General features: G+C 42.2%; 1 protein-coding gene across 5 annotated transcripts in view; it reads left to right on the forward strand.

The window, feature by feature from the left end:
- The window catches only part of FUT8 (fucosyltransferase 8), a 2,643,272-nt gene that overhangs the window by 1,913,189 nt on the left and 716,620 nt on the right, over positions 1-13,463 (forward strand). For all 5 annotated transcript variants that reach the window (XM_044073921.1, XM_044073918.1, XM_044073919.1 and 2 more), the window contains one exon: positions 5,728-5,965. In XM_044073921.1, the coding sequence (XP_043929856.1) occupies positions 5,728-5,965 (238 nt within the window). The remainder of the gene's footprint in view (positions 1-5,727; positions 5,966-13,463) is intronic.

Consider the following 13,463-nt stretch of genomic DNA (forward strand, 5'->3'; position numbering starts at 1 on the left):
CTCACTTTCGATAACCACATTGCCACAACAGTCAGGAAATCCTTCTATGTGGCACACCTCATCACTAAGGGCTTTTCATCCAGAAAAAAGGAGGTCATTGTCCCACTGTACTCATCCCTCATTAGACCCATTATAGAGTATAATGCCCCGTTTGGTATGTACCTCACAAGACATCTGCAACAGCTGGAAAGGCCACAGAAATACCTCACTAAAAGAATCATAGGCCTAAAGCAGATGACATATGCTGACCATCTAAAAAAAACTCCAGCTATACTCTGTGGCATATCGTCTACTCAAAGGTGATCTCTGCTTAACATACAAGGATATGTCAAACCCTGAGCTATTGGACATGCTCCACTTAAAGAAATCCCAGTCCCTCAGAGCCACACGCTCCAGGGATCTAAACCTTGTCATCACAATGAACAAAACATGTTGGAGGGATAGGTTCCTGACCCAGAGACTCCCCATACTCTGGAATAGACTGCCAATACATGTCAAGCAGAGTGCCTCAATGGCCTTCTTCAAAAGGAACATTGATGATTGGATGGGAGATAGGAAATTCACCCCGGGGATCATGTCAGTCGCCCTGCTAGACAGGGGTCCAGAGAAGTAAATATTGTGGGAAGAAATATCCAGGGAATTGTTATGGTTAGGCTTGCATAGGTCCTAGGGCCAATAGCCTAGTACCAGCCTGTGAACCTACAAAGCCTACGGCATGACAGTCATTACTTCCCTAACCTTCTGTTTTTAAGAACAGGTCAAAAGGAAACAGTCATTGAGACCTGGTGGTTTGTGAGCTGCCAGGAGCAAAATCCATCTCAGCTCTCTGTTCCGTCTTGTTAACTAAGTCACCCTTCCTGTTCCCCATTTCTTGGGCATCAATCACTGTAAAATCAAATTGATACAACACTGTTCAGAAATGACTGATGTCAGTCTCAGCCTGGGCAAAATTGCAAATGTTATAAAATTATTAATAGCAAAATCATTAGAGAAGAGTACTAAGAAACAAAATACACTGGAAGCAAATAATAGAAAAATTATAAAATTGAGTAAATAGAATAGCAGCTGTATACAGTTATTTACAAGAATATACTGTTGTACAGGATATGCATGGTTTGGTGAATAGATCCAGCAAAGTGGATAGGAGAGAAGTAAAAGGAGAAGCACTGAGGTTAGGTAATATCATAAAGGTAGAACTGGTATTTAGCTGTTTATATAAGGTACGTCTTTAGCTTTGAGCGGAACTGTGCTAGGATGTTAATTCTTTTAAGATAGGGAGGGGGAAAAGGTTTCCCAGAGTCTTGAGACCAGGAATAGAGAAACTGGGTCTGTGCAGTGTAATTTGGTGTTGGGGACTTAAAGGGAGGAGAGCTGTTGTCGTTTGGTTGTAGGTGAGAAAGCTGTAAGTTTGGCTGCTAGATTTTCCCTCCCCCAAAGAGGTTTGAGTAACAAAGAATATAAGTTGACATCTTTGTTGCACTGGGAGCCGGTTTGTTTTTTCAGACGTTACAAATTGGTGTGCTTGTATTGTGAAAGGTGCGGTAAACCTCTAGAACATGTGTTCTATAGTTTGAATATGTTTGGTGTTACTTTTTGAAGCTGATGCAGTTAATGGAAGGCCGTGTCACCTAATATAGAAGCATGTTGATTTTTTTCCATATGTTAAGGCGGATAGTGAGTTTTAGAGGCTGGTCTAACCAGGAGCCTAGATATTTAAAGGAGTTAGTATTTTCTAGGTGTTTTGATGGTCCAGTATGTATAGAGTGGAAGTTATTTTTGCAAGCTTTTTGCTTGCTCTGAAAAGCACGGTGTTGGATTTGGTAGAGTTAAGAAGTAGATGTTTTTGATCCATTGGTTGAGAGAGAGGAAGTAATCGGCCTTGGTGGTGCAGCAGTTAGAGTTTTCACCTCACAACAGGTTCTACTGTTCGATTCTCAGTTGGAGCGGCTTCTTTGCGGAGTCTGCATACCCTCCCTGTGGTCAAAGGAGTTTTAAAGACATGCAGGTAGGTGTGTGTGTGTGTGTGTGTGTGTGTGTGTGTGTGTGTGTGTGTGTGTGTGTGTGTGTGTGTGTGTGTGTGTGTGTGTGTGTGTGTGTGTGTGTGTGTGTGTACGTGTGTGTGTGTGTGTGTGTGTGTACGTGTGTGTACGTGTGTGTACGTGTGTACATGTGTACATGTGTGCCTTCTGTGAAGGTTGGGCACTGGGCTGGCAACTCAACACCGTAAAAACATCACTGCCAATCAGTCCGTGGACCGGTGATCTGCTGTAGTGACCCCTTACTGTGAAAAGCCAAAAGACATTGCTTTTGATGAGCGAGAGAGGAAATCTATATAAATCTTATACTGTTAAAATGATTGATTTGAGTGGCATAGAGCTGTGTCATTTGCGTAAAGTAGTAGTGGAAGATGATACTGCGGTGGTGGTGCTGTGGTAGCGTTGTCCCCTCACAGTAAGACGTCCTGTTCTCAGCTAGAGCATCTTCTGTGTGGAGACGTGCATGAATGGGCGTACCTTCGTTGAAGGTTGTGCGGCAGGGCCGGCAACTCTGCACGTAAAAATCTACTGCCAATCATTAGCGGACCGGAGTTCCGCTGTGACGACACCTAACCGGGAAAAGCCGAAAGACACAAGTAGTGGAAGATGATAAAGATCAAAGGGAAGTTTATTGCTGTAGAACGAGAAAAGGAGGGGAGCTAGGGTTGAGCCTTGGATAATGTTTTTTTTATGTTTTGAGGTGGAAAAGAGATGGTAGAATGAGTTTTCAGTCATGTGATGATCTGAGAGGAGGTTACTGAACCAGTAAAGTATCTTAATTCCTATGTCTTAGAAATGTTGTATGAGCAATGTGTGGTCCACAAGATCAAATGGTTTGGTAAGCTCTCTGAAAATGATGCCTGTGCTGTCTTCTTAAGATGTCACCAAGGCCATTGATGAGGGAAAGCTACTTTTCCGAAGTACAAGCAAACACGGGAGGGTTATGGCTGACAAAGTTTGCAGATGACTGCAAACTGGGTGCCGTAGTCGAAAACACATCTGACACAGATATCCTTCAGAAGGGTCTCACAGATACGGATAACTGGTGCCAGAGCCACGGCCTAAAGTTAAATGCCAAAAAATGCATAGTCATACCCTTCGGGAAAAACAAGGTTACCCCTAGCTACCATATAGGTGGAAATCCACTGAGCACAGAAGAGGTTATTAGGGACCTGGGGACCCAGGTTGACAGCAGTCTGTCATTCGACACCCATGTTGCAAAAATAGTTAGGAAGACCTTCTACATTGCCCACCTTATCATGAAGGGATTCACATCTAGATCAAGAGAGGTCATAGTCTCCCTATATTCATCACTCATCCGACCAATGATTGAGTACAATGCCCCATTCGAATGTATCTGACCCGACACTTGCAGCAGCTGGAGAGGCCACAAAAGTTCCTCACCAAGAGGATTATGGGTCTCAAAAATCTGACCTATGCTGCCAGACTGAAAGAACTCCAACTCTATTCAGTCGCCACGCTTGCTCAGGGGTGACCTGTGCCTGACATACAAGGCATTATCAAACCCTGACTTGATGTACATGCTTCACCTCAAAAATCTAGATCCATCAGAGCCACAAGAGCGGAGACCTAAACCTTGACACGGCCATTAATAGAACGTGCTGGAGGGATAGATTCATTACCCAAAGACTCCCTATGCTGTGGAACAAAATCCCGGTATATGTGAGGCAAAGCACCTCGCTGGCTTTGTTTAAGAGAAATCTTGACCAATGGATGGGAGATCGCAAGTATACCCCAGGGATTACCTCAGTGTCACTGCTCGACAGAGGCACAGCAAAATAATGGGCATAGTTCCCCAAACCTAAGGGGTGGTGTAAGCCACAAAACTATGGGCTAGGCTTGTAAATGCCCTCGGGCAGATAGCCTAGTATGAACCTATGAACCTATGAACCTATGTCATTAGTCAGGCTCCAAATTGCTGTCCTAGTGCCATGGTCTGACCAGAATCTATGTTTGTGTGAAAGAAGTTAAGTACTTAGTGATGTATCATGTGAGCTAGGAGTATGAGTTTTTCTAGGAGTTTTACTAGGGTGGGGAGGATAGATATGGGCCAGTACTGTGAGGTTTTGGACAGTTTGGGTTGTTTAGGAAGAGAGATCCAAATGTTAGGCATTGTGTTTTGGATTAGAGACAGAGTGAAGATTTGTCTGAGTGGAGCAGAGATAAAATTCCCTACAGTAGCATATGAACCATGGGTGAAGCCCATCTGTAAAGGGTGGATTTGCCAGTATGCATTTTGTTCTAGGGCTGTTGTGATGTCTTTGTAGTTAGTAGTTTGAGGTAAAAGGGTGTGGAGTATAAGGAGGGAGATTTGGTGTATGCGTATCTCAGATCACATGACCAAACAGCACCAATACTTGAAAGGTTTAGTGCTTGGTTGGTGGTAAGAGGAAAAGGTTTTATTAAAATAATGCATGCAACATGGAATGTACTTCTTTTAGCTGTTAGGAATTAGATAATGTTGGATTTGGATCTAAGCTTGTTAAGCATCTTAAAGCTTCATTTGAATGCTACTCCTTATAGGTTCATAGATGTTTACTAAGCTAGTGACCACAAGGGCCTTTTTAAGCCTAGCCATACATCTCAAATCTTTGAAAAGTTCTGATATCCTTGATAAGTGCTTTAAGCATGGGTCTAGGAGATTAAACATTTACAGGTTACCTGTGTCCATTACAAACCTTTAGGGAACATGGTTAGTTGCTCAGATAGTTGCTGTTGGGGCAGCAGTGCTTAACTTGGAATTGTTAAAATTTTTTATTTAAATTGGAATGTTGGCGTTTGTGTCCTGTGTATTTAATGTTGTTCCTGCTTAAGTCTCTGTACAGTGTCATGTAAATATGTAGTATGTGAAGTAATGTACTGTGTAGTTATTTAAATCGTACATGCATTGTATTTAGCTGTAATATCTTTGTGGCCCAGGTTGGGACTGAATAGGGTCTTCAAACCAGTCCACCTACCCAGGGAATAAGTAAAGGAAATACCTCTAACAAAATTTTCTGTAATAATTTAATACTGGCTAACTTGTAGCATTTTTTTCTGGGTCCATCTGTTGATGTAGACCAGAGAAGTACGTTTGTTCATGGTACCTGAAGTACTTAACCCACATTTCATGTACTTTACATGACATGTCTTTAATGAAACTGAACTGGCTTCATATATCTGCCTCATAGGTATTCTGGCTTCTCTGTACATTTGGAGATGTCTAGATGCATTACATGAGACAGGTCCAAGGATATAATTAAGATTTGATAGACAAAGCATTCTCTTCTATGGCCAAGAAATGTGTTTTCTCCTTTGCTGTATTTATTATCTTCTAGAGTGGCTTTTGTCAGTGTAGCAGAGCAGTACATTTGTATTAGCCAGGGTACATCAGTAGATTAATATTCCTTTTTATGCCACAGTGGATCGTCAGGAGTAAGATCAATACATAAATAAGTTACTGTCATATTAGAGCATATTATCTAAAAATATTGTTTGTAGTTAAGTTGAGATTAATATAATGTACTGACAGCAAGTTTGTATTCTCTGCAGAAATATCTAATCAATAAAGATGTCTGGCTTAGCACTGGGCATGGCTGGATAACTGAATTAGAAGAAGGCTACTGCATTAATTCTAACATTTCAGAGAGAGATTATTGTTTACAGTGAAATTCAACATTGCTTCTTTCAGAACCCTAAAGACTGCAGCAAAGCTAAGAAGCTTGTGTGTAATATCAACAAGGGCTGTGGCTACGGTTGCCAGCTCCATCATGTTGTCTACTGTTTCATGATTGCCTATGGTACCCAGCGAACGCTTATTCTAGAGTCACAAAACTGGAGATATGCTACTGGAGGTTGGGAGACTGTATTCAAACCAGTGAGTGATACATGTACAGACAGATCGGGCACATCAACAGGACACTGGTCAGGTAAGAGCTACACTCCAAACACTGATGCAAGCTAGAGCTATTTCTTGAAAAGGAGTTGCGGCATTTGCTTTGCAGAAACTAGCCACTGATTAATTAAAAGGTAATGTGGGTCAGAAGTAAAATCTATAAACTGATAGTGCATTTGAAATTCATGTAATCATTCCAAGAGAATTCATCTGAGCAAATCAGCAGATAACTTCAAACTAAAAGTTTTTTTTTTCTCTGTTAACTAGCACATAAATACATATTTAACTGGTCTGAGTTATACTTGTGAACAAGGTGTAGTGAGTTTTTGTTAGTGGCTCTCTGTCATCCTTCAAGAATGAATATGTGCTATTTATTGGAAGTGTTGTAAGTGCTAAGAACCTTTGGGAACTATGACTTTTTAACAAAACAGTCTTGATGCATATTTTGTCACAGAGCACAGATAAATGTTCACTAACCTCATGATTACATTTTGCATTGGCCCCTGTGTCACTTTTCTGTTGCCCTCACATGCACATCAGTGATATGGTGTGTATCTGGTTGGACCAGTGCTAGTTTCATGAAACAGTATTTGGACAAATGCTCTATTCTGTGCGATTATATGGACCATTGTTTTGTTCTTGACATAGTGTCTGGTCCAGTCCTATGCGTGAAGATAGTTTCAGTGCTGTGTACTATTACATAGTGTTTGTGCCTGTGCGGTGCCCTGTGGTTTTAGTGTTTGGGTCAGTGCTATATCCTGTGTGTTTAGGTCAAGAAAGTTCCTTGTGACACAATGATTGGATCAGTGCTGGTGGCTGGATCAGTGACGTGCCCTGTGTTGAAGCATATCAGGTAGTGCTTTGCCTTCTGGCAGATTGTCATAGGACAAAACACTGATGCATAAGGCCAGTACATCATCTTCTGACACAGCATTTAGACTAATGGTACGTGTACACTGAGATCTTCTGATAATGTATTACGTTTTGTCATTTGGTATGAAATTTGAGATGACGGTAGCCCTATTATCTTACATATTTGTCTTTATCTTTTATAGTACTTTGCTTTACTTGGTGTGTTGTGTTCCTTTACAGCATGATTGTGGTACAGTTCTTACCTAGTGAAATATCAAGGTCAGTAATTCAGTATCTGCTGTGTTGTTTGTCACTACGCTACAGCCAGTCTGCCATCTAGTACTAGTTCAGCTGTCCAGTCCCAGATCCATTCCAGTATTCGAGTGATGGTTATGGCATTGAGCTTGTTACTGCATTTTTAGCTAAACTCTAATCTGCTCAACTTTTTTCCAGAGAAGAGTCTGCCTTATGGTTTGCTCCATTTGGAAGAAGGCTATTTGTCTAGGCTACTTATATTTGATCAGTAGATTTTTAGTTTTTGTTTGTGTGAAATTACTCATAAGCCCTCGCAACTAGAGAGTTACCCCATATCTCATTTGTTTCATATTTGCAACAGACATGATCTGCACCGATCAGGCTTGGGTTCAGCTAAGTCAAAGCAATTTTATGGTATTTAACCTCTTGTAACTGTGTTATTTTACCTTTCTTGTTTTTATTACCTCACTTTATAAACTAATAACCAGACTCCAAAGAAATAACAACAACAAAAGTTTGTTGTTTGTCTTTTCGGCTTTTTCCCGATTAGGGTGTCGCCACAGCGGCACTCCAGTCCGCTAATGAGTGGCAGTAGATTTTTATGGTGCCGAGTTGCCAGCCCGACGCCCAACCTTGAGCGAAGGCACGCCCATTCACGCATGTCTTTCGGAGGCCACTCGACCGCGGGGAGGACATGCAGACTCCACACAGAGGGCACTCCAGCCGAGAATCGAACAGGAGAACCTCTTGCTGTGAGGCAAAAATGCTACCGCTGTACCACCGCGGCTTAAAAAAAATAACAACAACAAAAGTAAAAACCTCAAATGGCAGTAGGCAGCGAAAAATCCATACAATATGAAAAAAACGGACAATATTATCGTCCACTCCGTTTAATAGCCGCTTTCATCAGAAAGACCATCAGAATACTGATGAAAAACACTCCTTTAAATACACTGAAATTGCATTCAATTAACACTTATTTGGACAACAATGAAACATTTAAAGTACCCTACTACAGTTTCTTAACATATACCCTCCTATTTCTTAAAAAAACATTTGATGTTAACAGTGTCAAGGTTTCTATTGGCTCTTAATCTAATCTGCTACAAAGTCTCTCTTTGTTCCAAAAAAGTTTTGAAATCTCCCCCTCTTAAATCTAAATGTCCCTGTTCAGTGACAAAAAAGAGAAACTTTTTGAAGTTGTGACGGTTCAAGGTGTGTTTATATAAAGCGCTCCTGGTATCCTTACTTTTAATGTGGTATTGATATTCCTTTATTCTTTCTAACAACCGTCTGGTTGTCATCCCTACATAGAAGGCAGAACAACCAGAACAGACACCTATTTAAACTACTCCCTAGTTAGACAACTAAATCTTTTTGTTAAAGTAATAGTATAAGCTGGGTCATTCAACATAATAAAGGGTCCTTCTAGAATGTAACAACACATCCGTTAGTGTCCACATTTAAACATCCCTTTTGGTTTACTATCTATACTACTGGTAACCTTTGAGTTGTCTTTCTGCAAGACGTTTTTCAAATTATAACTGTTAGTGTAAACAAATTTGGGAAAACTTCCCATTGTATTATATAATTCTCTATTCCCTTGTAAAACTTTCCAGTTGTTCATAACAATAGAACGTATTGTAGACAAACCTTCAACTTTAGCACTCAAACAATTCATTTCACAGTCAAGCACTTGCTTAAAACTCATAGCAAGCACTAATTAACCCTAGCACTAGACCTCACTATACTGTCCAGAAGGACAAGGCTCTCTATTCGTCCCCACCAGCCAATCAGAAAAACAGCTTACTCTACCTATTCAGGCATGTCCAAAGGGCAGTTTCCGGTGTACTCTCCAGTCCAACTGATGAATCTGGGCATTTTGAGGCAATGTTACAACTGCCTCATGTACACAGACAACCCTCTCCTCCTACCACCAAACACTAATATATGCGAGAGATGCAATTATACAGCCAGACTGGAGGCAAAGCTCTCTCAACCCAAGACTGGAACTGACAGTCAAGAGGAGAAGGGTAATACTTGCAACACACCACCAGTCTCACATAGACCTAATAAACCAACACCGGCAAATAACACACATGAATACATGAAAACATACTCGGAGGCTCTAAATAAAAAGTTGCAAAAGCAACAGAGACCTCCAAAGCAGACATCCAAGCAATCTCCACACCCCATCACAAACCATGAGAGACATACTTCACATAATCAGTGTGCCATGCAGTCACAGCCCTTAACGCAAAATAACATACCCAACGCACTAGTAATAGGCGACTCTATAGTCAGGCACACTGATGTCCCACTAACTAGGCTGGACAAGGAGAAGGTTACAGTTAGCTGCCTGTCAGGTGCCAGGATCCGCCACATAACACAAGCACTCGGGTCACTCCAGAACAAGTACAAAAACATCTCTGTCATTGTCCATGTTGGTGTGAATGACCTGAGACGTACCTCCCTGGACTACATGAAAAGAGACATGGAAGAGCTCTCTGATCATGTAGCCCAGGCCAGTATGACCCTGACCCTGAGTGGCATCCTGCCCTCACCAAGAATGATGCCACAGTATGAAGAAAAAAAATTATCAATTTCAACAATTGGCTAAGTTTCTGGTGTCATTCAAAGGGGATCCAGTATCTGTCTGCCTGGGATGACATGCTCGACAAGCACATTGCTTCGCAAGAGATGGCTTGCACCTGTCACCCTTAGGCTTTCGAATACTGGCCAAGGCTCTTGCCACCCCCATAGTGCCTTTTTTAGGCAAGGCTCAAAAGACAAACCCACCACCATAAATAGCACAAGTAACCAAAAACTGAGGGTAATGCTACTCAACGCCAGAAGTCTAAACCTCAAAATGCACGCACTCAAGGCACTCCTCAGTATGGAGAACATCGACATCTGTGCAGTAAAAGAAACCTGGTTTAAGGCTCTTGAGAGCACCTCAGCACTACTAGGCTATAACTCATACCATACCTTTGGGCCACAGAACCAGGACCGAAACACAAAATGTGGGGGTGTATCCATATTCATCAAGGATACCCACACTTCCAGCACAGCACAATGCATCAGAGATCATCCATGTGCAACTAACAATGGGCAAAACTGCAATCCAAATTGTAGCTTGCTACAGATCACCCACCATGGCCCAGGACCCCCATTCCGCATTTCTGGAGACACTGGGAAATATGAAGGTCCTACCAAACACCTTGATACTGGGTGATTTCAATTACCCAAACATAAACTGGGAGAACTACTCAAGTACTAACTCCCTTGCCCAACGCTTCCTAGAATTTATAAACTCAAATGCTCTGAATCAACTGGTCAACACCCCCACCAGAGGGAACAACATATTGGACCTGGTCATCACCAGCATGGGCGACCGGTGTTCCACTCCAGAGGTCAACCCCTCGCTGGTTAGATCAGACCGTAGACTAATCACTCTGGATATCCACATTCTGCCCCCAACCCCCAGTCAAGGAAACCACCATGAAAACTTTTCAAAAGCAAACTTCACGTTACTTAAGACTGAGGTGGAAAGGTTCCCATCCCCCATTCTAAAGGACAATGCTGTCCAAGCTGCTGAAACCTTTACAAAGGCACTCTCTGAGCATATGCAGGAATGCATGGATCGTGCTATCCCAAGTAAAGCCAAGACTCACTCACTCCAAGAAAAAAAAAACAGTCTGGTAGACCCCTGCCATAAACAAGCTATACAACAGAAGGAGGAAACTAGTACAGAAAAGAGTAAAATCCCAAGAAGGAAAGACATCCCTGAACAGTATCAGCAAGAAACTACGATGCCTCATTAAATCATCCAAGGCTAGTTTCAAAAGAAAAATTGCCAATGACTCCAAATATAACCACAAAGCGTTCTTTAGCTATGTCAAGAACCTAAGTGGAAACTCTCAGATCTGCTCTGAGTTAGTGCAGAATGGCACAAAATACACTGAACCGACTGATATTGCAAACATTCTGGCAGACAGGTTTAGTGCAAACGTCACCCCCCTTTCACCCCCTAAAGGGCCCATAACCATACCAGAAGAATGTAGGGCCCCGTCAATCACCGACACAGGTTAAAACAGCCCTATCCAAAGCCAAAAACACAACTTCAGTGGGACCGGACGGGGTCCCAGGCTGCGTCTTACAAGAGCTACAAAATGAACTAACCCCTCACCTAAACACACTGTTCAAACTCAGCCTCTCTACAGGCTACGTACCCGCAGAGTGGCGCAAAGCAACAGTTATCCTGCCCCACAAAGGTGGAGCCACCACGGACCCAGGGAACTATCGCCCTATAAGCCTGACTAGCCTGGTCTGCAAGGCTATGGAACACATCATCATGGAACTCATTAACAGAGACACTGGGAACCGCCAAACCTTGGACCCTACCCGGTTTGGTTTTGTTAAGGGCAGATCATGCCTCCTAAACCTGGTGGACTTTTTGAGACTGTTACCAAGGCATTAGACGAGGGAAAGGAGGTCCACACAGCCTACCTAGACCACGCAAAGGCTTTCGACACCATTCCCCATTCTAGTATTATAGACAAGCTCACCAGCTTGAACATAAACCCCTACGTCACGAGATGGGTTGCCAACTGGCTCATGGGTAGAACCCACATGGTGAGAGTTGCAGGCTCTAGGTCTGACTCTCTAAAACGGTTACAAGTGGCGTACCCCAGGGCTCAGTCCTAGGACCACTCCTGTTCGGTATATACTTCTCAGAGGTACAGGCAATCATAGGAGGACTATGGCTGGCCAAGTTTGCAGACGATTGCAAACTAGGGGCCATAATTGATTCTCTGGCTGATACAGACACCCTCCAGATGGGTCTCACTGAGACGGATACCTGGTGTCAAAATCATGGCCTCAAGCTAAATGCCAAAAAGTGCATAGTCATCCCCTTTGGAAAAAACAAAGTACCCGCGAACTACCACATAGGTGGTAGTCCCCTAAATACAGAAAATGTAATAAGGGATATGGGGACCCAAGTAGATAGTAATCTCTCCTTTGATAATCATATTGCCAAGGTGGTTAGAAAATCCTTCTATGTGGCCCACCTAATGACAAAAGGGTTTGCATCTAGATCAAAAGAGGTTATTGTGCCCCTCTACTCATTACTCATTAGACCCATCATAGAATACAATGCCCCATTTGGGATGTACCTTACAAGACACCTGCAACAGCTGGAAAGGCCACGAAAGTACCTCACCAAGAGGATTACTGGCCTCAAACAGATGCCCTATGCAGCCCGACTCTAGAAACCCCAGCTGTACTCGGTTGCATACCGCTTACTCAGAGGTGATCTCTGCCTGACATAGAAGGCCATGTCCAACCCAGAATTGATGGACATGCTCCACCTAAAAAAATACAAATCCCAGAGAGCCACACGCTCTAGATATATAAACCTCACCACAGCGATCAATAGGACATGCTGGAGGGATAGATTCCTATCCCAGAGATTCCCCATGCTTTGGAACAGGATTCCAATATAAATCAGGCAGAGCCCCTCACTAACACTCTTCAAGAGAAACCTTGACGTGTGGATGAGAAACAGAAAATTTACCCCGGGGATCACTGCACTGGCTCTGCTGGACAGTGGCGCAGGGAACTAATGGCTCTGCTCTACAGAGGCACAAGAGAACTAATCTAAGGGGGTTGTGAAAGCCAACACATTCTGGCTAGGCTTATAAATGCCCTTGGACATATAGCCTAGTATTTACCTATGAACCACCGTCAGTAGTAATATCTAAACTAAGGGCCATCATTTGTCCTGAGATGTATCCATTTCTGAATTTATGTTCCTGTGCTTATTACTAATAGAGGCATGTCTTTTATTCCTAATTTCATCTTCAACCTGTTTCAAAAACTTCTCACCATATCCTCTACTGATAAATAGTTTGGTAATCAATTTAAATTCTTCTTCCAACTCTACATTATCAGTAGTCATATGGCTGGCTCTAGTATATTGTCCCCTAGGCAAGTTTCTTTTCGTAAACAAGGGGTGATTACTGGTGTTGTGCAAATAACTGTTGGTAATAGTAGTCTTCCTATGAATTTTACTATCAAATACCAACCTACTGTCATTTCACATTAACGTGACATCCAAAAAGTTAACCACTTGGCCAGTGTCTCCCAGTGTAAATTTCAAAAAGGCAGACCTCTCATTTAGTTCTTTTAACAAGTTTTTATAATCATCTTGACTGCCTTCCAGTACAAAAAAACAGAACTCTGGATTTAATGACACTGTTAACATCACATGTTTTTTAAGAAATAGGAGAGTATATGTTAAGAAATTGTAGTAGGGTACTTTAATTGTTTCATTGATGCCCAAATAAGTGTTAATTTAATGAAATTTAACTGCATTTAAAGGACTGTTTTTTTTTATCTGTATTCTGATGACGTTTTTCTGA

The sequence above is a fragment of the Protopterus annectens genome, chromosome 6.part0 (assembly GCF_019279795.1).
Source record: "Protopterus annectens isolate FY-2018-M chromosome 6.part0, PAN1.0, whole genome shotgun sequence".
NCBI classification, from domain to species: domain Eukaryota; kingdom Metazoa; phylum Chordata; order Ceratodontiformes; family Protopteridae; genus Protopterus; species Protopterus annectens.